Genomic DNA, 25,272 nt, shown 5'->3' with positions numbered 1-25,272 from the left:
GAGGCGGCTGATCGATGTTTCTCTCTCATCGATGTTTCTGACTCTCTATCTCTCTCCCTTCCTCTCTGTAAAAAATCAATAAAATATATTTAAAAAAAAAAAGAACAGGAGAGAGACTTTACCTTGCTTAGGTGGCCCTCACAATCACCAGATCTCAATCCAATTGAGCATTTGTGGAATGAAGTTAAAAGAGCCATCAGGCAGCTGGTTCCACAACCATCAAATCTCACAGAACTGGACAGTGCTATTCATCAGGCATGGTGGCAGATCCCTCGCATCACCTTTCAACATCTCATGGAGTCAATACCAGAAAGAATTGCCACAGTATTGAAGGCAAAAGGTGGCTCAACGAAGTACTGATGGGGTGGTCATAATAATCTGGCCACTCATAATAATATATATCACATGTTCAAAGGCTGTTAAATCACATTGTTTACCCATATCTTCAGAAAAAAATAACTTCTACTGTCGTGGTAAACAACCTGCTTCCCTATTTATAATGGTCTGGCCCTCTAGCAACTTCAGTGCAAAATTATAGTTAATTTGCCTACAAACGTCAGGTGGTCATAATAATCTGGACACTCAATATCTTACCTAATAATAGACAAACATGGTAATTGACCATACCTTCATTATGCCTCCCATTGGCTAATCAGTGAGATAGGCAAATTAACTGCCAACAAAGATGGCGGCCGGCAGCCACGGAGCTGGAATGAGCAGGAGGTTTGCTTGCTCTAGTGATGGAGGAAGCCAAGGTTCTCCGCCTGCCACGGCCCAGCTCTGAGCTCCACTCTAAGCAACAAAGTTTCAATTATAGAAGCTAAACAAACCCCAGATACCTGCTTTCAGCTGGCCGTGGCCACGGACCTGTAGTGCAAGGAGGCTTTCCCTCCCACCCGCCCTGGCTGGCTCTGAGCTCCACTCAGGCAACAAAGTTTCAATTATAGAAGGTAAATAAACCCCAGATACCTGCTTTCAGCCAGCTGTGGCCTCAGAGCTGGAGCCTTGGGTTGCCCCTGGCAATGGAGGAAGCCAAGCCCTGGACTGCTCTGAGCTCCACTCCAGGCTACAAAGTTTCAATTATAGAAGGTAAATAAATCCCAGGAAAAAAAAGAAAAAAAGGAAAGGCTGGGAGCTTCTGTGGCTGGGGAGGCTTAGCCAGCCTGAAAACGGCCCTCAGCCCCTCACCCAGGCTGGCCAGGCACCCTATTGGGGACCCCCACCCAAAGGGCAAACCAGTCAGACCCCTCCCGTGCACCAGGCCTCTATCCTATATAGTAAAAGGGTAATATGCAAACTGACCCTAACAGCAGAACCACTGGGAATGACTAGTCACTATGACACACACTGACTAGGGGGAAGATGCTCAATGCAGGAGCTGCCCTCTGGTGGTCAGAGCACTCCCACAGGGGGAGCTCTGCTCAGCCACAAGCCAGGTTGACGGCTGCCAGTACAGCGGTGGTGGTGGGAGCCTCTCCCGCCTCCTCAGCAGCACTAAGGATGTCAGACTGCAGCTTAGGTCTGCTCCCTGCTGGTAAGTGGACATCCCCCGAGGGCTGCCGGGCTGCCAGAGGGATGTCTGACTGCCAGCTAGGCCCAATCCCTCAGGGAGCGGGCCTAAACCAGCAGGTGGTCATCCCCCGAGGGGCCCCAGACTGCGAGAGGGCACAGGCCGGGCTGAGGGACACCCCCCCACATGCACAAATTTTTGTGCACCAGGCCTCTAGTGTATGTGTGTGTGTATGTGTGTGTGTGTGTATGTGTGTGTATGTGTGTATATATATATATATATATATATATATATATATATATATAGAGAGAGAGAGAGAGAGAGAGAGAGAGAGAGAGAGAGAATAAATTGTCCCTAGGGAATAGAGGAAAGCTTTATAGATAAAATTATACTTGAGTTGGATGCTTATACAGTAACTCAGGGGCTTCAAAATTCTCAAAATACATGCAACAAAAAAAATTTCACTTTGTAAACTAACATATACTCTCTCCTTCTCTCTCTCTCTCTCTCTCTCTCTCTCTCTCTCTCTCAACATCTTTCATGAAATACTTACACCCTTACATTTTCTATTATATTCCACTCCCCATTCCAAAAGGGCCAGTCTTGAATAATAAGTTGAACTTACAGTTTAAAAAATACTAGGTAGTTTAAAAAAAAGAGAATCAAGTTATCCATTTGATGAAAATTCTAGACAAAGGGAACCTCATGTGCCAGTCATGGAATGATGTGTACAGAAAATGTTAAACATTTCAATGGAGTTGAATCACCACAGGCATGGGGGTGAAGAATTAAAAACTGGAATGGCACTTTGTGTCTCACCCTATTCTAAGTACATTACTTAAATGAACTCATATATTCCACACAGAATCCTGGGAAGTATTCTTATGCATGTTTCCCATTTTGCAGATGTGAAAAACTGAGGTACAGAGGGCTAAACTGACTTGGCCAGGTTACACAGGCAGTAAATGGAGGAGCTGGGGTTTGAAACCAGGCTCAGGTTCCCAATAATTTAAGTAATTAGGTTACGTGCTTTACAAGAAATACTGTGGCAAACTACAAAGTTGGTTCCCCCCAAAGAAATAGTTTTTGCCAGAATTGAGGTTATACTTGATAGTACTGTTGAGCAAAATTTGTTAATAGAAAATGATTAAATCACTGTGGTATTCCCAAAGGAAAGTGCACATGGAATTCTGTGTCCTGCCATATATCTCACAAACAAATAACCTGAAATTAAGCGAAGATGCTAAGGCATTTATAGGAAATAGGCTTCTTTTTGCCCACTCCAAGCTTAGTCGTAGAAAACTGAAGTTGTATCTACACAGTTTCTAAAATCAATCTACAATCAATCACATTCACACCGTTGGAGGCCATTTTCACGGAGTAGCCATGAGTGGTGAGGAGACTGCAGCGTGCTCAGCTGTCTGCTCATGGTAATGAACAAAACAGCAAAACACATTCTGACTTTTAGGGTTAGTTTAGGAAATGCATTTTGATTTTCAGGGTTAGTTTAGGGGTTAGAGTCAAAATCTAACCAGTTCCTCCTAGCTTCTTGGAGGCTGTAAACCTTTAGCTTGGGCCTATGATGCAATATACCTCAGGACCAAAGTATTATAAAAGCTCCTTTCCAAAACATGCATTTTAAGAGAACAGCAGGATTCGGTTCCCCTAACCAACAGCCCCACTACAAAGACACAACATGTGTTGGTCTGTGTGCAAAGCAAACAGCAGCCCTGCTAATGTGGTCTGGGACAAATTCTTCATAATGAAGACATGTATTCCAGTGCAGAGTCAAGGTCATTAGAGTGAAAGGCTGTAATGCTTACAATTATTTCGTCCCTCACGTTTCTCGGCATGAAGTCAAGGAAGACGACGGTGCATAGGACTAAAAGGAGGAATGTTTCCATTCCTGCAAAGGTCTCCTGGTACTGCAGGGGCTCAGACACAGAGACGGAGTCAGTAGTAAAATCAGCTACCGTTTGGTTAAACAGCTTGACCTGAATTTGGCGAAGGATCCCCTTCCCCTCTCCTCTCCTCCCCTGTGCCTCCTGACCTGTGCAAGGGAAACATTAACTGACAGAATGGCAAGCGAAAAAGTAAGGAGCTAGCAACCACAGTCTAATTAAATTTAACATATTAAGAAGTGGGGAAACCACAGGCAGCAGAAAAGGAGTGTTTGAGTTCAGCACGGCCATCGTTTCTAAACCCAGGGGGTGCGATGAACTCCATGAACAGCATCTGCAGGGGACAAGCAGGAAAGAAGAGCCCATGGTGAAGTCTTAAAGCACAATGATCCCTAGCAATGACAGGAAGGAAGAGAGGAGGGCTGTTGACAGGGGTCCAGGTAAAACAGAAATTATTGCAACCTTTTCCTTTAAATAGGGACAATGTGTGTTGATGTCAGGTTCACAAAGAACAGCCACTAATCAATTAGTCAAGCTTTCAAACTCCCTTTTCTACAATAACATGATTCTGGGGCAAGACAGATCTTTGGGGGCTGTATATTTAGAAAAATTTGCTGGATGAAATCTAGTTTAAAGTGCCCGGGGCTTGGAGTCAGACGACCTGTGTTTGAAACCAGGCCCTGCCGTTCACCGGCTGTGTGATGGAGGCATGGCCTTTGTTTCTCTGGTTTCAGACTCTGCCTGGGAGAGTACTGTGTGGTGGGATTAAAGGATCCCTTCTAGCTAATTCCATCGCCATCTGAAATCTGACTCCAATCAGGTTAGCAACCCATTGCTTCAGTTTTCCCATTATGTTATAAAAGCATTATTTTAAACTTCTGATATTCGAAGTATTTAACAATCACAAGACCTGACCAATTTGTACAGGCACCGACCACATTGCCTTCTTTGGGGGTTTAAGTGTAGTGACAAAACGTACAGACCATGAAAGCTATAATGCCAATAACCATGATAAAGTCCCATTTTATGAATTCTAGCAGGAATTGGAAATCATGGCATTTGCTATTTTTATCTCTCTCCTTGCTGTAATGTCTCCTTACTCCCACCCATTTAAAAAATTACCCCTGATTTGATTATTTAGTCCTCTATTAGACTTTTTTTATTTTCCTCCTTTATTTGTTTTCTTCTAGCATTTCATGCTCAAGTTTTATAGCTTGTCCTCACTTCCCTTTGCCTATACCGTTTCATCTGTCATCACTTAGCCATTTTAATACTTTCTTTACCACATACGGACCCATCTTCTGTACTCTCTTCCTAAAAGGTTAAGCTCTTGAAGTGTTATGGTCGTATTTTCTATACTGTAAGTTGCAATAATAATCCCAGTACTCATCAAATGGATATCATCAACATCATCACCATCGCCATCAACACTGTGAGCCCTACAATTTCATTTACTTAATGTTTATATCCAAGATATCAAAAAAGTAATTTTTCAGTTGCTAGCACATGATAGTGTAATGATATATTGACCAGCAGAAAGAGCTAAGCATTTCCCAGGAATGTGTTATGAAATTCCCTTTCATTTTATTTTCTTGTCCTGCATAATGGCAGATAGCTGCCACTTGACATACTTGCCAAATACCTAGAGCTCCAGAGCATTAGGCAAATTCCTGGTAAATATCTGTTAAAATGTCCCCAAAGCAATGGACAAAAAGATTTTTTTAAGATACAAATTTTATTCAGTTTTATTTTCTTAATCTTGACTTTAAATAGTCCTCTAAAAATAGATTAGTGTTTACTTATATTAGTGGAATTTAAACTATGTTGATGTGTTCCTAGCAAGTAAACTTTTTCCTTGGCTAATCCTGAGTTTTTCTAAATGTCCCAATTAGATGGATAAATTACAATTTAGTCAGCAATTAAAATAATCAGACATGTCTTTTATCTAATGTTTTTTTTAAAGGTAGGTAACTTCTGAGAAAAATTCCAATCAACTGATATTTTTAAAATCCACTCATTTGACTAATTTAATTTCCATGGAATTTAATTACATAATTGCATTATAGAGGGATGGGCAAATGTATACTAATAAAATATGAGTTGAAAAGAGTCCTTCTGCTTCTTTGTGAGTTCTGTTAAAGTGACGAGTTCTATAATTAGTAAAAAATTAAACACCAGAACATAAACTCTTAAATTATAACATTTTCAAAGAGATATTTTATAGGTGAAGATGACCCATACTTAATTCCCAATGAGGTCACAAGGAGGCCTGGTATCAGATTTATAAAGATGTTCTGAATACATTTTTGTGAATCATGATTTGGGGATCACATTTTCAGAAGCCAGACCCCCACCCCCCAAACAAAACAAAACAAAACTTCTAAATCATAGAATAAATTACTTTGGACTTGATGCTCATTATTTGATCTTAATAGCTATTTAGAAATTTTGGAATTGGTAAGGAACGCCACCACTCATTTTTTTCTCCTAATGGACTTAACCCTACCCAGGGTCACCTACAAATGTATTCTGGAATGTATTGAAGTCTTCCATTTGTTTTAATAAATATAATTGTACAAAAGTCCTGGACATATTTATTTAATATTTTTAAAAGGAGAGTAGGATGTCAAGGGTATTTTCTCTGTTTCATTTCATTAACATAAATCACTCTGGTTAAGATGAAACACCCTACATGTGAACTGCATTAAAGCAACTCTACCCTCAGGAGGAGAGTCAGAGCCGGGCCAGCTCAGGGACTCGCCTGAGCCCAGATTTGAGGCATGTTCACAAACAGGTGCAGGCCCCTCACACCACAATCAATAGAAAAGGTCCCCCCACCCCTGAAAATACTGGTTGCTCTCCCCATCCCCACTTGGATTTGTTTAATTTTCTTTGAACTGATTTTGCTATTTTTCCCTTGCTGTATCATTTATGGTTTTGGTTTTTTTGTTTGTTTGTTTGTTTGTTTGTTTGTTTGCTTATTTGTTTTAACTCTACCTTAGCATACACTGGAAAGACAGATGAAAAAAAAATCCTTTACTTTGATCTCCTTGGCATGTGCCCCCAGATGAAAATGTATCCCCAGTTAAATTTCTATGTCAAGACCATTCTCTGTCAGTGCAGTTTTTCTAAGAAATCCTCCATCCTGTGAATTCCTCTGCTTCTCATCACTAGCCAGCACAGTCACTACCTTTATGAAGGCTGATTATATGACACTTACTGTGTAGTTTCATTCCAAATAACGGCAATACAAGGCATTCAGGTTCTATGGATCAAGGCATCTTTACCATAAAACTAGTGAAGCATAATTTTCAGAGTCCCTCACTTACATGGACCCTATCCTTGACACTGTATCTATTTTTATTTTTTTTTCCTTTGTATTCTTTCTCTGAAAGAGAGTCCCCGTTATTGTACAAGATGGAGCCCCATGCCCCTGAGTAGGAATGACAGCATGCCTGTGCTGTGTGACATCATCTTCCCCTGGATGCCTGAGGGGTTGGGGGGGAGCTATTTATAAGGCTTGGGTGAGCATCCTTTCCTTTATCTGCGTTCTCTTACTGGATGGTCAGTATTTCATGCTTTGTGTCTTCTCTAATTGTCTCACAGTAATTTTCACTCCCAATCAGCACTGTACACTTCTCCAGGGAGACCGCTGAATACTTCTGCATTTTCCTCCACAGCAACTGGCTCAGCACTGAGCCTGTGACAGGTCAGTAACTTGTCAGGCAGCTTGAGCACATCCATAACCCATGAAAGATGCCTCAGGCCCCCAAGGCTGAATCGGGACACTGACCCAGCAGTCAGAAGAGAGCTGTGCCATTTCCGCACCTTCAGCACCACATCAGGAGAGCTCTATCCAGGAACAAGTTCCCAATGCATCTCGGGTTACTAGTATATGGCATTTTCCCCACAGGCACCCCTGCCTGCCAGAAGGGAAGAAGGCCTTGCTGAGTGGCGGGTCCTGTATTATAAGAGGGGGTAAAAGTCTAATGAATGGAAGCATTCAGGAAACCAACTTCAAAATTATGTAAATGGAATTTTTAAAAGTTGATTGGATGATGTCATATAAATCAATTTGCAGCTACCGTTTTAGAAAATTACATTATATAAATCCACGTCTCCACCTTTTACATGCACCCTTTGAAAATTAAAGACACAGTATCATGGGATGGCAAATAAAGGATGATAATTGCTGGGAGATAATCATAAAGCAAACCACCAGAGAAGTTGTGGCAGACACTGCGGCCCAGATTCTCCACGTAGAAATGTGATGAGAGCAGAGTGAGACACTGCTGGGCACCGGGCAGCTCTGCATCCAGAATGGTTTCATCTGGGCAACTTTCTAAATCCAGTCATGTTCGTCTTTGGAATGTACTCAGGTTCCCATTTTGAATGACTGGTGAGGGAACATCCAAGCTTTTGCTCTAGTCCTGACACTAATTTCCTGTATGATCTTGGTGAGTAACTTGTCCTATTTATAAGGATATTTGAGGACAAATAAAATAGTTCAATAGATACAGAGCTTTGGGGCTTTGGGAAGAAAGACACTTCGTTATGTTGAACCCGGGAAAAATCCATTGATGAGTCATGCAAGAAAGTATTCTGTAGGCTTATTCCAGGGAACAAGTCACGTTGGGAAGATCACTGTCACACTTCTTCATCCCCCGGAACACTGAGCCTCCCAGCCACACTGTGATTCCCGAGCACATCCCCTACTCCGCATAGTGGAACGAGGGCCAAGTTAGCAAGGGAAGGCTGCATTCAATTGTGTTATTCAAGAAAAATGTTTTCTCTTTATTGGGGAAGGGATGTATTAAGTGTCATAAAGGCTCATGTTATAATGACATCTGAATGCTCTGATATAAATAATATGTTTTTTCTCATTAATTTTTTTATTAGGGTTTTTCCTTCCACTTACATAATTCACCTTCCATGGACATCTTAAAGGCACTGGGTGAGGACTTATGCATGGAGTAAAACGAAAGAGCATTTTAAGTAAATGACTAAGGACTTTGCTGATTTATTGCTTTGATAGCTGTAATATCTTTTGAAAAAAATATGTGATAACCACAGCTGTGGTTTAATAAAGTTCAAAACATCTGTACAACCAGAAATATTATCTTTGGAAACAAAATGACATTGGCACACCATGATACTGTAGGGTCCACTCCCAAAGCCACTTTTCTTTTTTAAGCAGGAATGGTAATATATTTCATCATTTCACTGTCTTATTTCAGGGCGTGGTTTCTTATCATGAAGGTAATTCACTTCGTTGAAACTCTCCCCTATTGACATTCAGACAAACTATGTTCACTTTTTCCCCTCAGTAAAACATAGTCATGAATAACGAATGAGGTCCTAAAACTTTGTAAGTCCGTAAATGGATTTACCCATAAAACCAATTATATGTTCACACTGCAATTAGTTGCTAATTGTAAGAGTTAGAAAAACAAATCCATGTTTTTAATGTGTCATATCTGATCTAACATAAGTTTGGGAGATATATGCACATATTTGAGCTGAAATAAAATATACACATTGACTGTAAAATATCACCAATTTGCTATAATTTTGAATGGCAGTAACTTTACCCTAAGAAAAGTCACTGGATGATTTAATAGTGATATCAAAGGAAACTGACCCTTTTTCTGCTTTTCCCTCTCTTGTTGACTCTGTTTCTCCTTTCCTTCTTTGTCATTATGAGCCTGTGTTATCTAAGAACAACCCAGATACAACCAGTGGGAAATGGAGAAGAAAATCTGTAGAATCTCGCTCACCCAAATGCTTAGCCTATCAGATAATAAAATACTATTTGATGCATTTACAACAATATAATTTATTGCTTTTTTATTAGATTAAGTGTGAGGTTATTAAGGGTAGGTTAGTTTTAGTTACTACTTCCTTACTACTGGAATACTTAAAGTCTTTAATTTGCTTTTGCAAATTATTTATCTTCAGGAGGAGATTTTGTACACCTAAGGATATTTTTTATTGCTCAGAAATGGTTATTAATTACCCCCCCCCCCCCCACCACCACCACCACCACCATCACCATGGCCTGGGTGGCTTAAACAACAGACATGTATTTTCTCACAGTTCTGGAGCCTAGAAGTTAGGGGTCAAGGTGCCAGCAGGTTGAGGTCTGGTGAGGGCCCTCTTCTTGGTTTGTAGACAGCTACCAACTTGCCATGTGCTCACATGGCCTTTCTTTCCTCAGTGCATGCACAAGGGAGGGAGAGGTAGGGGTGGAGAGCTAGAGAGAGAGAAAGAGCAAGAAAGAGTGAGAGAGACAGAGACAAAAACACACACAGAGAGATAGGCCAAGAGTGGGGAGAGGGACTGGAGAGCGAACTCTCTGGCTTCTCTTCTTAGAAGGACAGCAATCGAATCAGATTAGGGCTCTGCCCTCATGACCTCATCTAACCCTAATTACTTCCCTCAGGCCCCATGTCTAAATACTGTCACGTTGGGAGTTAGAGCATCAAAAAGTGAATTCTGGGGAAACAAGTCACCTCATAACAGTGCCTAATGAAAAAAGCACTCTTTGCATTAGCTGATTATTCTAAGATTTTTCTTCTGGTGTGAACTGACATAAGTTCATCACTGGCCCAAGTCAGTCAGGCCTTCTGAATTTCTCTCAGGAGAGGTTACGGAGTGGAGGCTCGATTTTGTCCTCCCAAAGCTGATCTCCCTGGGCTCTCCATGTGGTTACTTCGGCCCAGATACCTCCTTGCAAAGGGCTAGGGTTCAGTCCAGCCTGTGACTAAGAATGCTCAGAAAGGAGTATTGGATGAATGGTCACCAGGATCAGGTATAACATTAGACCTTAGTAATGTCAAGTTTATTTAAAGAATGCAAAAATAATTAACTTTTTTATTTCAAGGAGAGCCACGTCAGATGGTATCACTCATGACTTTGCTACCCAAAAGGTGATAAATAGGGCAGGAAATAGGCCTGGACTCCATGTCCCTTAGCTTCCACAGCATGACCAGGTCTCCTCCTATGAGAGGGCGAAGGGCTGAATAATTATTAATTCATTAAGATGCATAATCCATCTTTAACAACTGGACCAAAAGAGGAGCAGTACCAAGTTTCAGGAGTATGAATTCCTTGGTGACTCTATAGCCATCCCCTAAGAGGGAGATTTCTCATTTTTGCCTTTTGGCTTCGGACCGAATTGGGAACACTTTTTGTGTAACCCCTTTGTGAGAGCTTCTGGAAGCTGGGATTTAATTTTGTAGAGTCTCCTGAGGGGTCTTTATTCCTCGGGGTGTCAGGACAACCCTAAAGCCACAGGAGGGTCCCTCACTTATTTCCACTTCAAAGGGGCATTAATAATAATCCTCCTTATTACAGAATTCAACCAGACCTTTCTGGTGTGATGATTAATTGGGAGGTGTTTTTCTTTTCTTTCTTCTTTTTTTTTCTTCAATATATCAGGTGTAATCATTTTAGCCCCTAAAAAATAAATGTTCTCTCTGCAAAAAACAGGCACAAACAAAAATGTTTTGAAAAGTAATCACTTGTTTAAAAAATGGAAATTGGGCTTCTGTGTTGTGAGGAATGTATGTGCATAACGGTGAAATTCAACCCTGGTAAATGATCTGACTACCTCAAAGTGAAGTTTTTGCCTTCCTACAGTGGCCTTTAACCCTGCCCTTTCCTCCAATCTGAGAAGAGCTGATGTTGATGGAACATATAATGGCCCCTTTCCTGTGTAGTAAAGTCAGCAATAAAGCTTAGTAATTAAGGGTACCAGGGAGGCCCAGCCCAGCAGGCTAGTGGTGTGGCGAACACTTTTAGAACTTCAAACAATATCAAAGTCACTGAGAAACGGGCCTAGCTCAGTTCTGGTTTGAATTAAGCCTCACTTCCACACGCACTCTTCAAATCCAAGCTCAAACAAGAAAGCCAAGGCCTTCTGGATTTCATTAGAGCCAATTATCTTATCTGTTTCATCTCAGGCCTGACCCTAAGGCTGGCAAACAGCTATTCGGTGCATTTGTGTGGTTGTTTGAGAAAGCCTCCAGTCAGCCAATGGCCCGAGGACCTGCTAATTAAAACACTGTTGCCCCCCTGCCTCTAGTGATTAAATATTTTCAAGCTTTTGTAAATAATTTTTCCATTCTTTGCCCCAAGCCTCAAAGGTCCAATATATGCAGTAATTTATTTAGTTTGTCAGAGAATACTGTTGGAAATAGGGTCATAATGGAGCCTTTGGAAACTTTTATATGTCTTCATACTTCTGAAAGTGACAGTTTATAAACCAGCCAAATGTGTATACTGTTTCTGATGTAATTATGGCCTAATGGCCTTTCTCCTTTTGAAGTGATATAGTATATAACAGGCTTACATTTTGTCAATAATCATATTTCCTCAAATGTCAATGATATCTAGCATCGGAATTTAATGAGATCATTTAAGTCCTAGAAACTGTATCAAGGTATACTGCCTTCAAGTTTTTGCCTGCGGGTAGGTCACAGTTACAAAGACCAGCTTGGGAAGAAGACTGATTCGATTCTTGCTGGTGCTTTGTGGCCAGGCAGGACCTGCTAGAGAGCACTGTGAATGCTTTCCAGAAACAAACTGAGGAATCAGTGAACGAAGGGATGAAAAGAAAATATTCAGGCATTAAAACTATTCAATGAAAAAACTTTTCCCAGACCTAAGTTATATTCAGAGTGATCTTAAAATCTCAGAATGATACTTCTCTTGCAATTGCACTGTCTTTATAGCTCTGACACACACATGCACACATGGGTTTGGTAAACACCCAGGGAAGCCCACCAAGGCCTTCCTAACATGTGGATTCCCTGCACCCCGCACTCCTTGGCTTGATAGGGCCACCTGCGTCAGCATGTTTGGGTCTCTAGACTAGCTCCTCTTGGACCAAAACAGAGTCAGAACAGCACGAAGACTCCTCTCCTCCCTCCTGCCCTGGGCACCGCCATGTAGGCTCCCAGCTCTTCCAGCCAATCCAGTCATGTTTTATTGGAAGAAAATAAAAATCCCAGGTTTTGTTTGTTGTTGTTGTTGCTCTTTTTGAAGTATTACAAGAAAAAATGTCGGCAGGCTCATTAGCTGCATCCAGTGCTCACTAGCACACCTATGAAAAGAGCTATGGGACTGAACGGCTCTGCTTCTGCTGTTCTTAAAATGACACTTTGGTCTTATCCCAAATAATAGGCTTTTAATAAAAACATCCACCAACGGCAAACAATTAAACAATACATAAAGCACCAGGGGGCAACCTCGCGGTTCAGTTCCAGTCTGGAGCCTTTCCAACGGAGAACATGTGGGTATTTTACAAGGAACAATACACTTTTCCAAAGTTATTATAAAACAACAAAATTTTAAATTGGACCTAATAAGCCCTTCCAACTTGGTACAGGACTGCATACGCAGTACTGACAGTGGGATAATCGCTTTGCATTCCAATTTCTCAAAAGGGTGTTTAGAGAACCATGTCAAACATATGTAATTACAATGACACACACACACATACATACATCAATATATAGTTATGTATTTCTTTTCTATTTTGAAAAACAGATGAAATGTTATGTGTTTTTTTAACTGATACTAATAAACCTATAGGTGGATGATCCTTCTTTCATATTAACTTTTCATCAATATTCTACACATAGTCATTTGATATTTTATCAGTTTTCATATCCTCAAAAAACTAAATTAAGTGAAATAAATTAACAAACTTTTGGCAGACTTGAGTTCTTGGAATAATTTAAAATTTAACCAGATGATTTTTCATTAACTCGGTAAAATATGACACACCAGATTTTATTACTTCTGTAGGAAGATTTTGTTTGTTTGCTTGTTTTTAAGTCAGGGACTTTTTCACCTGCTGACACTTGGTGTAATTATATTTATTAGAGAGAAAGTCATAACTGAATAGTTTCTTTCAATGTTATTTTCAATTTAGAAATCCTAGAATATCAAGGGGAATAAAGAGTATCAGGAACTTGTACAGGGGAGAGGACCTGGGGACACAAAGCAAAGGCAGAGGCCCTGAGTGGCAACTTTAATATCTAAGACACATTTTATGAAACTGAAAGCACAGAGGACCCAGTGACCAAGCTTTCTTTGGGCTACAAAACTTCTAAATTACATATCTGTGCCCGCTCCATTCTTGCTCTGGATTGCAAAGAAATCCTTCATTTCTTTGCCTTTGGCTATCATTTGAATAAAAATGCTCACTTGTTTCTTAAATTCAGGCCATTTAAATAATTCCAATATTGCTTTCATTTAAAGAAGTTAGGAACAAAAAATAACATATCCTAGGTGAACCAATATTTTGTTTCAAGTACAATATTTAGCTTTCTTTAATAGATAAGATAATGCATAGGTGCCACTTTCTCGATGGACTTTTCCACAATTGTTTTGGGATACAAAATATTCCAAAATCGAGGTGCAGATGGATTTAAAATTCTGCTGAGAACAAAAGGTGACTAAATCACCCATTTGCCCCTCTTCTCCCACCCGCTTTTTAAATTGTGAAATATAAACTATAATGACAAGAAAGTTATTTTCCTAAGCTCTTTCCACTAGAACTTATGCAGTCCATGAGCCTGCTGCCCTCCATTGGCTTCTTTTCTGCTATTTTTGTACATAAGAATAAACAATCAATACCCAGGACTGCTGTGCTCACAAGAAAGATGAACAGATTCCTAACAGACACAAAGACAAGTCCTCACCCTTCTAGAAGTTTAAATGTCTGCATAAATGGGAACAGATGTTGATATACAAATTTCATCTACATGACATGAAATCATTGGGATGAAATACGGAAAACTGAGTCCATCATCCAGATGTTTGATGTCAGGCAAAGACTTGAACTAATCTGCGAAAGTCCTGTCACCAGAAAATGGTGTCCACTTCAGCCCTCCACCTCATAAGTAATATATGAGCAGATTTTCTGTTGAACAGAAGTTTCCCAAAGATGACTCCTCAATCTCAATAAGTTAGTAACTAAAGTTTTATTGGAAAAGTTATGTTTGTCTAGGTCTCAAAAAAAGAACACACATTTATGTTAATAATCTTAAAAATTATATATCTTTTCACTTTATTTGTCATCTTGATAAATTTATTTATAATAAACTGTAGGTGTGAAATCATGAAAATGCAAGGGAATGATTCAGTCTCAAGAAAACACATCTAAGCCCTAAATGCACTGAAATTTGGTTAATAGCTATTCAACAAGACAGAGGGTAAGTTTTTACTGGGTTTTCTCTTACCAGTAAAGGAAGCATAATCTTAAAATCCTCAATAAAGCTATGAAAAAAAAAAAGGCTGACTTCATAGTTTCTTAATTATATTTATTTTCCATTCTGGCTGATATGACAATATCATAATTAACTGCACAACAATTCCACTATTACTAGATGAGATGATTTAAGTTGATGAATTGATCTGAGCTGCTTGACAGTCCAAAAAATCTGCTACTTCTGGCCTAAAAAACTTCACAATAAGATTTCATGGAAAGCTTTCATTTCCTGATATCTTTGAGTATTACACATATGTTGGGAGGATTTTGTGCAAGGCAAGGGTTTTATAACCCATTGTTCCATCTTCAAATAAAAACAAATCATTTCTAGTCACGCAAATTGCTTTCTTTCTTAGAACTGCTAGGAAAATGTTCACTGAACATAGCTTCTCTTTTAATTAGTCCTTATTATTTGGAACTCTGTATAACTGGTACACAAATTCCTATAAATATTTGGCTTTAAAACTGTTCTAAGTTAGAAGGCAAAAATGTTGTCTTAAAATTTTTATAGTTGATCTGACCTTTTAAAATAATATTAAATACAATGTTGCAGAATTTGAACTATTTTAAATAGTTCTTCACTGAAAATAATATTCACCTTTCAGAACTTCAAGCACTTCAAGTTACTTCCTGGACCTTTTACCTGAGTTCTATACTGTCTAATAATATCATATCTCTTTGATGCTCAGCCCAAAAATAAAGTTTGCAAGTTTCCCAAGGAAGACAGGTGTGCATAAGATCAATTTACTCCCAGGGTCAAAGAGCAGAATTCTAAGGGTATCTAGAGACACACACCTATAGAAATTGTAATTTTTTGATGAAAATTGGTACAATATGTTGCACAGATGAAAGAGAAAAAAGTGTTCTTAAAGTATACTTATTGGTGAAACTAAAGAGCAGATAGAGCTGACAGCTCTCTAAAAATTTATTCCTATAGACTTTTTCTTCTGACATGTTCCGGTAAAACTTTTAAAAAGATCTCTACATGCTGAGTATAAAGAATAGAAACTGGACAATGAATAAAATTGTAGATCACACCAGCAGTAAATTCATATATATTGCTCTTCACTGAAGTAAAATATCAATAGAAGAAAATCATTACTGCTTTGTTCCCAAGATTGATTGACAAGTCCGAATTTGAAGCCCACATCTTCTTTATTAGCCAAGTGTTTCAGAAAGAGAAAATGTGGGCTTGATTTGTGAGCTATGATAAATGGTCTGGGAAAGATGGTAGTAGGGCCAATTTGATATGTACAGTATTTCATATTGGCAAATTGTTTCAAGAAATTCCACCCTTTCCCAAAATGTATTCGACATCCTTGGGAAAATACATACTATCATGAGCATAATATATTTGGTTGTCATTAACAATTGATAACCCATTTCCAAGTGGGAAGCATCAAGCACAGTTCTAATAGACAAAATAAGACCCCAAATCATTTTGCAGTATTGAGTATGATTTTTAGATGACAACAAATCATTCTTTATTTCAAAATTGGATCTAAAAGCTCATTTATCACTCTATGTTCTATTAAAATTTAATTTGGTATTTCTCAAGTTCAATTACATACACATTCCAAAAAATCTAAGTGTGTGTGTATATATATATATATATATATATATATATATATATATATATATATATATATTTAAAGAAAATATTTCTTTTAACAAAGCAGGAAAATGTATTTCCCATTGTAAATAGTCTAAGTTATCCAAAGGAAGAAAAACTGTAGGGGTTTCATTGGCTAGGCTCTCTAAGTATGTCAGATGAGGGAAAGGCACAAGAAGAAGTAGTTTGGAGTTATCATTGATACAAGGTTAGTGAAAGTCTAGGAGTTGTTTTCAATTTTAAAATAGTGTTACCAATGTAGATGTCCAAGCCAAATGCTAGATAGACTGAAATACATTTGCAAAGAATTTCTCACTATATTATTGTTTTGTCATCCCTACTCTTGACAGAGGAACTCTATAGCTGGGGATAAAGGAGTACTGTCTATATACTCAAACTTGTTGGCACCCAGTCCCTGATCACTGCATACTAGCTGTGTGAAATGAGAAAACCTACTGAAACTCAAAAGGGAGTTCATATTCCCATCTGGAAACTGGAAGCACTTAGCTCAACAACTGATAATGGTGAAAAGAACTGAATGACTAGCAAATATTCAGTCCTTAATGAATGTTCTATATTACTATGTTATTGGTATCATTATATTATGTCATTATTTTTACAGTGGCAATATTTTCCATTCGGTTAGCATGAAATTAAATTAAAATATAATATAAATAAGAATAATGACCATAAAAATTTACTGGTTGTCATTATTATCAATACATGTTTTCTATGGTCCCATCTCATTTCTCAGACAGAATTTAGTAACCCCCTCTTCAGTCTATGCATGTGACAAGAATATTCAGAAATCGGTGCTCTAAAATTAATTAGAAAAATGATGATATGTTTGATAAAATAACAAGGAGATAAAAATAAAATAATGCACTTATTTATGTGCCCTGCCCCAAATTATCTACCATTATTCCATGCTAAACCCAACCACCCTAAGAAAACTCCCAGCTGACCATTATTGACTAGTTGTTTGAAGAACACTTGCTCTATGAACATGACAATAGGGCTCTATCCCCTGCTATTCAATTAAATACATTATTATTAATTTTTTGCCACGAGCAGGGGTGAAATCATAGAAAACTATGGTTCCTATTTTAAAGATGCCACACTTAGAATTGACCATTTGACTTATGCTCTAAGAATAGACATGCTATCTAGTCAAGTTTCAAGCCACAGTTCTGTATTAATGGATTTTAAATTTGCTTCTATTATTAAAGAAAACAAGTCTGAACTAAAGACAGGAGAGGAGAAAGAAAATAGGCTGTCTGGACTGTTTTTATGTGCTCAACTGATTCAACTGTTTTGACTATGTGACGAATATTCTAATTTTTAAACATTCCAATTGGTTATAAGGTCAAAGTATTTTAGCAAAAGCTACATACATAAGCACAAAATATTTTGGTTAAGTAATTATGGCAACTATGGACTATAACACACTGGCTTGAGGAGTTGTGCCTCGTTAAATCACAACATGTTCGCATCAAAGGAAACCAGATCAACAGTTCTATGCTACTCTCTTGGAGCATTCTCATTGTGTACCACATGAGCCGTTTATTATTTCATCAAAACCCTCTGAATTTAAGGGGTTTGTACTTCTTCTTTTATGTAAAAAGTCACAGAAGGATGACATTCATTCACTCATTTAGTTTTTCAATAAAATAGGGAGAATTTCAAGAACTACTAATATCTTGCTTCTACATTGAAAATGACTACTCAAGCCCTAACCGGTTTGGCTCAGTGGATAGCGCATCGGCCTGTGGACTGAAAGGTCCCAGGTTCGATTCTGGCCAAGGGCATGTAACTTGGTTGCAGGAACATCCCCAGTAGGAGGTGTGCAGGAGGCAGCTGATTGATGTTTCTCTCTCATCCCTTCCTCTCTGTAAAAAATCAATAAAATATTTTTTAAAAAATAAAAGAAAATGACTACTCATTTTTTTTTAAACAATTGAAGATCTTTTCCTCTTTAGGTTTAATTAGAAGCATGAGAAACATATTGTCTCATGCCTGTGATATACAAACTATTTAAATGTCGTATATAAATAATCACTTTAATATTTGCAGGACTCTTAATTAAATAGGAAATCTTTAAAATAACCTATCCAGTGATCATTTAGAGATTATGGATAAAACAAAGCCAGTCGAACAAACTTTTGAAGTGACTGGAACAGAGAATACTGAGCAGGCATTCAGCAAAATTATTTGTTGAATGAAGAGAAGACATCTGACATTGTTATAAGTAAATGAATGGATGTTCAGAGTTCTTTGCAAACAATACTCCTTCAGGGGCCAAGAGATAGTTAGGTTGCAGATAGCTCCTTCAGAGTTTTGCTAGGCTCACTTAATACCAAGAGTTTCCAATGCTTCTCTTAGAGTCAGCATGATGTGTACCCTCTTTGACTCATTTATTTATTCATTGATTCATTCAGCCCATATTGAATAGCTCTTCTTTACCATGATGTGTACTAGGCATTTGTGACTTGGGTCAGGGGGGAGAGGGCTTATGTTTCATTCAAAGTTCACTGTGCTCTACTGCTCCTTAGTCTTTTGAATCATGAGCAGTAGAAGAGTAGCAGTCTGGCATGAAAAAAAAAGCAAAGATCTCAGAGCCATAAACTGAGTTCACATCATGACCCTTCCAATTCTTAGTTCTGTGGTTCATACAAACCACTTAAGAATCAGCCATAATGTCTATAAAATTTCTAATCTAGGACTTGGCATGTAAGACCTCAAAAAAATAGCCATAATTATTTTGTAAAATGGTAACCTTGAAATATATTTTAGTTGAACATAAGAGATATTTGATATTACTGACTATTTTGAAAACTCTTGTGAAAAATCTTAAATATATCCTTCCATTATTTCAGAGATGAATGATTAAACTGCATGGAAGAAATAACTACTTATCTGAACTAATTTAGGTATCCCATTATGTTTTTAAAATTATCTTTAAAATGTATAACAAACATGAAAATGTTTGGTTTGCCTGAAATTTTCTTCTTGCCATAGACATATCAGAAATCACAGGACAATACAGGGAACGCATGTTGGCTGGGAAAATGAGCAACCATCTTACATCCCACTATAAATGTAGTTTCACAGAGAGGCCACCCCTTCAAAGATACTCATCACAGTCCAGAAACAAATAAAATTTAAGAAAAAAGAAAAGGCACCATTTAGTTTCCCCCCCCACCTCCATATCCTACACCCATACACAGAAGCCAGAAGGATCTTTAGTTTCCATACTGGGGAAACAATGGTTGTGTTAAGAAGGATAAATAATACTACATCAAAATTATTTGGGATACTATTTCATTAAGGCCCCATATCAGAAAGAAATTTATATATTTAAATTGGCAATTCTTTGCCTGTAAAACACTTTATGAAGTATTATCCATATTCTGGCCATACAATCCCACCCTAATGGCCTTGAGCAAACAGAGCATGACCAGTTAATGACTGCATGATTTTCAGTCTATTCTCCCTGCCAGTATGAATCTGCCCTACTCCAATTCCTTTTCCCCTTGAAACCTCCCACTCAACCTTGAAAGCACTAGTCGAGCAATACTTGATGAAGCCTTTCCTGAAACCGTGCAAGAAGGGTTCTCTCTCTGTGTCTAAGGACATCTGTTCCCTAGAACATAAAGTATCACCTCTATTATGTTCTCTAAGAGTAAGTCAATTCTGCATTCCAAGTGCTTACCACGGTGCCTGGTATATAATATCTGTTCAATCAATATATATATATATATTTAAATCCTGACCCGAGGATACTTTTCCATTGATTTTTAGGGAGAGGAAAAGAAAAGAGACATATCTATGTGAGAGAAACACATTGACTGGTTGCCTCCTGCACATGCCCTGAGCCGGGCCGGGGAGAGTCTGCAACCAAGGTAAGTGTCCTTAACCAGAATCAAACCTGGGACCCTTCGGTCCGTAGGCTGATGCTCTATCCACAGAGCCAAACCAGCTAGGGACAATCAATATTTTTGAATGAATGACTTACTTCGTTGATTCCTCCGTAACAAGTTCACAAGTTTTTCTAGCCATATACATTAATTAGTAAACAGTTCAAAATGAAAAGAATTACTATGATTTAAATATGGTTCTTAAATAACTATGAATATTAAAAGCCACAATTTCACATTTTACACTAAATAATAGTGCTGCTCCTCTAATTAAGCTTAGATATGGTGACTGCACTGGGAAATTTAGAAAAGTTTGCTAATATGTGTGTACATTACAGGCAAAGAGAAGGTGTCATTCTTGAGGACATTCAGTAAATTTCAGGGGCAGTTGATTCACTTACCATTTTAATCAAAAACCAATAATACTGTATATTTACCAGTAATATCTGTTTTCACATTATTTAATGAAATTGTTAATATTCAAAAGGATTCTTTTAAAAAAATCTTGACCACTCATTTTGCCATGTGAGAACAATAGGTACAAAATATAGCCCAGCTGGCTTGGCTCAGGGGTTGGGCGTTGACCTAGGAACCAGGAGGTCATGGTTCGATTCCAGGTCAGGGCACATGCCTAGGTTGCGGGCTGGATCCCCAGTGTGGGACATGTAGGAGGCGGCCAATCAATGATTCTCTCTCATCATTAATGTTTTTCTCTCTCTCACCTTCTCTGAAATCAATAAAAATATATATTTTTTAAAAAAAGGTACTAAATATAAATTATCCCCAGGCCAGTGTGACTCAGTGGTTGAGCGCTGCACCATAAAACAGGAGGTCACTGTTCAATTCCTGGTCAGGGCACATGCCCCGCGTTGGGGACTCCATCTCCAGCTGGGGGTGTGCAGGAGGCAGCTCAACCAATATTCTCCCTTCATTGATGTTTCTATCTCTCGCTCTCTTTCCTTTTCTGTCTCTGAAAATCAATACAATTAGAAAAAAAAAAAGGAATTCTTAACATTGAAACCACTATGGTTTCTTAATATAATTTTTTAGTTTTACTACTAATTAACATAAATTCTTCATGGACAACCCAAGTTTTAAAATACATAAACTTATTTCTGCTTTTTTCAATTACATAATAAACATATATCTATATCTATCTATCTATCTATATATATATAAAATATATATACATATATTTTTTCTCCCAAAATACAAATCTGGAATATGACTAGAACTGTCCTTTGTATCTCAAATATATTTATTTTTAATGTGTTCTCTTGAAATTAGAAATTTTTTATAATTTTTCCTGGGCTGGCTTTTGAATGAGAAATGACTCAAATGAAATTGAAGTATGCATGGTACACTGGACAGCATAAACCCACCAAAACTTTGTTTATTAAAACACTGCCCTATTGTTTCCTTCAGTTTTAAATACATCAACAGGATTTTCTCCTTGGGAGTGTATAAGTGGTAAATTTCACAAAAAATATGGCTTCTAAAATTTCTTATTATGTAGTTGTTTGCTTTTATTTTCTACTAAAAAAAATCCAAAAAAATCATACATTACCAATAGGCTAAAATCTAAAATCTTGCAAATGAGGCACATATTGACACAATCTGATTTCTCCTTAAAACAGAGATCTTTCCAAGGACTAATTTTTGTTTTAATTCCAGAGAATAAATATTTATTTTAAAATTCATACCCCAAAGAATACTTTTAATTAGTTGTATTTCTTGCTTAAATTAATTTTAACAGTTCTTTGCTTAGAAAAAAGCAAAAGGCAATGTGTATACATAAATCTACATTTCAATGACTTGTCTACATTTTGTAGATAAACTGAAAACAACCAATTAATCAGTTGATGTTTTAATGTGAGAGGGAAAATATACCTATTAGGAGAAGGAATGGCATATACTCTACCATGAAATGAAAATGCCACAAAGGTGAGCTAGCTCTTCAGAACCAAGAATGCTGGGATGTACAATAGCTAGGATTCTACAGTCCAATGAAGTTTGGAATATATCCGTTCAACAAAGTTAAATAGGTAGCAAAGAACTTCTCAGAGCATTTAATATGCTAATTAATGTCCATTCTAAATCGTGTTTTATGTTATAATAGCAGAGTTTTCCAGAACTACTTAATAATGAAATCTTTTTTCCCCTCTTTTTTCTTTTCTTTTCTTTTTTCTTTTTTTTTTTTTTTTCAGCGGGAGCATGACCAGGCCATTGGCCAATATACCTATATAACTACAACCAGGTCTCTTTTCATTTATATTTTTAATTAATAATAATACAATACCTATGAATAAATTTAACCAAAGAGGTAAAAGGCCTATACTTGGAAAACTATAAGATAATGAAGATATAAATAAATGGAAGGATGTACCGTGTTCATGTACAGGAAGAATTAACATCATTAAAATGTCCATACCATCCAAAGCAATCTATAGACTCAATAAAATCTCTATCAAAATACCAATGAGATTTTCCAAAGAACTAAAAAAAATTAATAATAATTCTAAAATTTACATGGAGCCACAAAAGAATCCTGAATAGCCATAGCAATCTTGAGAAAGAACAGTTAGAGGTATCATGTTACCTGATATCAAATTATATTATAAAGCTATAGCAATGAAAACAGCATGGTATTGGCATAAAGACATACACATAGATCAATGGAACAGAATACAGAACCCAGAAATAGACCCTTGTCAATATGGTCAATTAATCTATAAATAAGGAGGCAAGACTTTACAATGTGGTAAAGACAGTTTCTTCAATAAACGATGTTGGGAAACTGGACAGACACATGTAGAAAACATAAGCAGTTAACTCCTTGACATTGCTTTTAGTAATGTTTTTGAGAAATATATACCCTGGCATGGAAAACATAAGAAGAAAATAAACAAGTGGGACTACATCAAATTAAAGAGTTTTTTGCACAGCAAAGGAAACCATCAACAAAACAAAGACAATCTACTGAATGGGAGAAGAATATTCACTGAAGATACATCTAGATGTTGATGTACCTTTTTTCTTACATGCATTTCTTACTGGCTCTGTGGCAATATTCAGGCCCCCAAACCATATAATATTTGGAGCTGTGATGGAAGGCTCCTTTAGCTACTTTACTTTAGTTAAAAATTTACATTTCTGTTTTATGTTTGGTGTTGTTTCCATTGATGTTTGTTTTCTAATTTGCCACTTTCATAGAAAGAAGTACCAACCTGAATGCTTCAAGGTACTCAATATCTCCCATCGGGGGATCAAGGCCACCTGTCCAGGCTATATTTATGTTGTATCCTTCTCCACGGCCTGTTCCAACCTGGGAAGAGAAAACCCACACCACAGTTGGTAGATGAAGGCACAAGGAAGAAAGCGAGAAGAGGGGAAAACAAACACATGTGAGCTCTTGAAATAAACATCAAACAAAATGTCAAATCAGCCCACCCTTGCTTGACAACCAGTGCTCTGGGTTATGCACTTGTTCTGCACTGGTTCTTGCTCCCGTGGGACAAGTCAGTAATCTCGTGTAATTTAAAACACCAGCAAAGGACAAGAAAATTATGGGTAATCATGCAATGCAATTACCTGAAAGATACAAATAAAAGTGGGGCTCTAAAGAAATAAACCGAACCTCATTGGGGGCTCCACTGCCAGGGAAAAAGTTCCCTTCATCATAGCGATGGAGTGAAATGTACAGGATGCTGGGGTCAGCATAAAAGGCCTGCTGTGTACCATTCCCATGGTGAACATCCTACAGGGAAAAGAAAGCAGATGACAAATACAGTCATGTCTAACTCAGTGTGGAGACAACTTTTCTGATTTTGAGTTCCCTGTCTTTCTACCCCACCCTCCTTCTCATTGTCTGTCCTTTCCCTACGTCCTCTTTCTCTCTCCCCTTCAGCTTGCTTCCACACCACCCCCTTTACTTCCTGAACTTTCAGGCAAATTACCCTTTAATGCACTCATTTTTTAAACTGGCTTCTAAAAATCAGGAAACCACAGCGAACATGCCCTGGAGACTCCAGATGAGCAGTCATTGAGAAAGCCCAGTCCTTTGGTACAATTAGATATTTATACACCGGCCCTTTGTACTCTTTGCTTCGGTGATGGAATCTCGCATCCTGTTTTATGGAGGAATTTTATGACTTATTAACTGCCAACAGTTCATAACCCCTCAGGCTTAATTAACTAGCCTCATTGGCCTCTGAAGAAAGACTAATGTTTAAACTACAAACTAGTATTTTGCAGAAGGATCTATGGCTTACAGAGCATTTTTGCAATTCTTGACAGAACACTAAACATGCGTGTATGCATTGATTTGCCAAGTCCCACCATTAAGGTCAAAGGCTTTGCAACCAGCTGAGTAAATTGGCTTTCTTGAAGCGTTCAGTTCAGTTAGCAATCCCTCAGCAGTTAGAATCACTTCAAAAGAGATGCCAGATGCAAAAAGGACTTCATACTTTATTTTGGTAAAATCGTGACGGCAAGTCAAAGGCACAGGAGCATGAGCTCATTAGCTATTAAATCATTTGGTCTGAAGCAGAAAGATGGCATGGGGCTTTATGCAATCTTGTCCAATGTGCCTAATTTTAATATTATAGCATGGCTCTCTTCCCAGCCTCCTTCCTCTTCTTTTTTCTTTCCCTACACCATTCCCTCTCCCAAAAACAAGACAGCAAAAAACCCTTGTCATTTTAATAGATAAAAAATTCTCCAAACATTTGTAAATGATAACAATTCAAAACTTAACAGTTCTTTTTTAAAATTGTTTTATGATATAGATATATGCTGGAATCGTCAAAGAAATGGGAAAAATGAAACTAGTAGCATTTTTTAGCATGTCTTCACTAAAATACTCCAATTAATATACATCCTAATACCTCCTGAACAAAAATAAAATAGATGACTCTTAAAAGTGAACAATCTATATATCTGTATTCAATATAATATTACTGTTATATGTGTATGCAACATGTATAGTTTCAAGTTCTCTTATAAAAATTTTTGGTCACTCATAACTATATCCTTACATAGTACTAAATTTT

General features: G+C 37.8%; 1 protein-coding gene across 4 annotated transcripts in view; it reads right to left on the bottom strand.

The window, feature by feature from the left end:
* Positions 1-25,272, bottom strand: part of HDAC9 (histone deacetylase 9) — an 847,690-nt gene that overhangs the window by 134,287 nt on the left and 688,131 nt on the right. For all 4 annotated transcript variants that reach the window (XM_081102525.1, XM_081102526.1, XM_081102528.1 and 1 more), the window contains 2 exons: positions 23,859-23,978; positions 23,449-23,546 (listed from right to left, as the gene is read on the bottom strand). In XM_081102525.1, the coding sequence (XP_080958651.1) occupies positions 23,449-23,546; positions 23,859-23,978 (218 nt within the window). The remainder of the gene's footprint in view (positions 1-23,448; positions 23,547-23,858; positions 23,979-25,272) is intronic.

Source organism: Myotis nattereri, assembly GCF_964212035.1.
Source record: "Myotis nattereri genome assembly, chromosome: 11".
Taxonomy (NCBI): domain Eukaryota; kingdom Metazoa; phylum Chordata; class Mammalia; order Chiroptera; family Vespertilionidae; genus Myotis; species Myotis nattereri.
The sequence above is the reverse complement of the archived record's forward strand: the minus strand, read 5'-3'. Positions and strand labels throughout refer to the sequence as shown.